Below are 2,535 nucleotides of genomic sequence, written 5' to 3'. Positions count from 1 at the left end.
CTTATCTAGCCTAGGTTAGCCAAAATCCACTATCGTCGTGTTTCCAGGGTTTCCTTGTCTGCTCTTTACATTCAAAGAGTGTGCCATCTTTGGGCTACTCACTACTTTCTGGCATGTCTCCTTCAGCAGTGTTTGTGCTTTAAAACACACGGTTTCAAAGATTGGTGGGGGAATGGAGGGAACTAAAAAACCCAATCTTTCTTTTCTTTGGTTGCTATTTATTGCAACCAGAGAGTTTTGCTTCTCCTTACAGGCGCGGCAGGTGGTGCTCTTGGTCCTTCCAAATGCAAGTTGCACTTCCTAAACTCCAGTCAGGTCAGAATTGTGCCATCCTGCACCAGCTGGCTGATTTTAGCCCTGTCTGGTTCAGGGCAGGGTCTTTCAGCTTTGAGTGAAGTGTTTTCCACCAGTGAAGGGCAAAGGAGGGAAGGAAAAGTACTCTATGTGGGGTTTTGGCAGGAAATGGAGAAAAAAGACCAATACAAACAAAAGTAACTAGTTGGCAAGTACATACTTAACCACACTGTAGCCCAATCCAGCCTTCTGTCTCAAATTTAGATGGCAAAAATACTAACTGTGGAACATATAAGGAAAACATTGTAGCTGTTAAATTGGATGGTTCTGTTGACGTTGTTTTGGTTGTGCTGTGTACATTAAGTAGGATCACGCCATTGTAATTTCTCCCTGCAAGCACCACAAAACTTGTAACAGCAACAATTCTAATTTCCAGGTTTTCCATGATCTGAGAATAGCCACTTGTTTCTCACTGGCAGCTATACTCTGTACTGATGATCATGAATTTGTGTCATCCCTTACATCTTGCAAGATCTGGATCAGGAAGGCCACCAGCAGGAGACAGGTAAATTCTCTTCCAGCTGTTAACAAAAAGGTAATTAAAACTGGCAAAGTGTCATTATATTTGATTTTCTTTTTTAAAAATAATATTTCAAGTGGAAAACTCACCTCAGGATTTCAAAAGTCTTAGTTGAAAATGCTTAGAAAGTAACTAAAATTAGACAATTCTGAACAGAACTTCAAAGTTGGGGAGGGGGGAAATAATGAATACAGGCCAAGTATCTTGTCACCGGACCCCTACCCAAGTTTTTGCTGCAGTTTCCTGGAAAGGCGTCATTGCCAGCTCTTTTCAATTTTTCTCATAAATATATGTTCCTGAGGAATTTAGTATTAGGCTAAAAAAAAAAAGTCCCCACTCTATTTATTGTAGCAGCATTTAGTTCTGCTGTTCTCCAGTCCTCTCCTGTACATGTTAACTATGTTCAGAGATATGGTAAAATAGGGGAAATGCTATGTTTCACCTAAGAAGTTACTCAAATACACTTGTTTAGGTTTTAGCTTTGTTTTCTTGGAGTGCAAGGAGTAGACACCAATAGATGGTGCTGGTGGTGCATTAATAAGGTTCAGTTTCACATTTGTTTTCTGGTCTGTGCTTGGAATTTGTTTAAAAAAAAAAAGAAAAAGAGAGAGAACAAAACAAAACAACAAAAAAGAACAAAACAACAAAATCCCTCATGCTAAGCTTTTATCCAAAATGTTCTCCCTGCACTGAACCGGTCACCGTTTAACTTTAACCTGAACTGTGGCCCAGGAAATCCTTCAACATAAATAACCTTGGAAGCTGCCATGACCATTTTTGGAACGTGCTGCCTCAATAAATCTGTTACTTTGTTGTGCAATGTTGAAGTGTGCAGTTGTTTCTCTGATTAATTAGGGCAAAAAATAAACTTGCACGATCAATCCAAGCTGTGACACGTTTCAGCCCTGGCTTGAACATGTGGGCAGAAAAGAGCCTTAGAGCCTTCTCGACAGACCTGCCCTGGAATTTTAGGATGCACTGCTGGCTCGGAGTTTACTGCATTTGATGAGATAAGGTGGCTGCTAACAAAGTCTGCAAGGGAAGAGTTTTGGTCTGTCTCCGGACTGCCATGCTATGTTAGCATGGGTAGGACTGAACACAGTGAGAAATGATTCATCTTAACCACTGCCCCCACTAAAGACAACATAACTGAAGTGTTTTATGTAATTGTGTTTATTTTATTTCACATATTACCCATGGAGAACAGCTGATACATTCTCTATATCTTTCACCAGTCTGGAATGCAAGATTAAAAAAAGGTATGGAAAAAGAGTCTAACGTTTGACATTCACGATATGAAAAATAGAGGGGATACAATGTTTTAAAATGCCCTTATGCAATATATATATATATATATATATAAACCGTATAAAAATAAAATATATTTTTCCAAAAAAAAAAAAAAGACATGACACAGAACAATCTTAAATACCGATGCATATCTCGTGATCCACACACACCGCACTTATAATTAACAAAAACCACGTACAATTGCACTTTTCCTCTCTGTGACGTTCAAGTATATCGCAGTCCCCGCAGGGACTAGTGAGTGTCCAATTCCCTGCCGGGTGCACATAACGCAGAGGGTAGAGCAGATGTGGGCGGCCTGTCCTTGCCCACGGCTGACGCGCACCCTCCGACCCTCGGGGGCGGAGGGCGAG

At 40.6% G+C, this 2,535-nt stretch overlaps 1 protein-coding gene and 1 long non-coding RNA gene across 2 annotated transcripts in view; one reads left to right on the top strand and one right to left on the bottom strand.

Annotated features, from left to right (window-relative positions):
* The window catches only part of LOC108444959, a 32,768-nt gene extending 30,638 nt beyond the window's left edge, over positions 1-2,130 (top strand). The window contains exon 4 of the long non-coding RNA XR_001859682.1: positions 731-2,130. This is a non-coding gene — a long non-coding RNA (uncharacterized LOC108444959). The remainder of the gene's footprint in view (positions 1-730) is intronic.
* A 168-nt stretch (positions 2,131-2,298) lies between these two features.
* ADM (adrenomedullin) overlaps positions 2,299-2,535 on the bottom strand; it is a 2,533-nt gene continuing 2,296 nt past the window's right edge. Inside the window, exon 5 of the mRNA XM_017727348.1 lies at positions 2,299-2,338. Within this exon, the coding sequence (XP_017582837.1) occupies positions 2,299-2,338 (40 nt within the window). The remainder of the gene's footprint in view (positions 2,339-2,535) is intronic.

This window comes from Corvus brachyrhynchos, unplaced genomic scaffold (assembly GCF_000691975.1).
Source record: "Corvus brachyrhynchos isolate BGI_N302 unplaced genomic scaffold, ASM69197v1 scaffold542, whole genome shotgun sequence".
Lineage (NCBI taxonomy): Eukaryota > Metazoa > Chordata > Aves > Passeriformes > Corvidae > Corvus > Corvus brachyrhynchos.
This window is presented reverse-complemented; position numbering and strand designations above follow the sequence as displayed.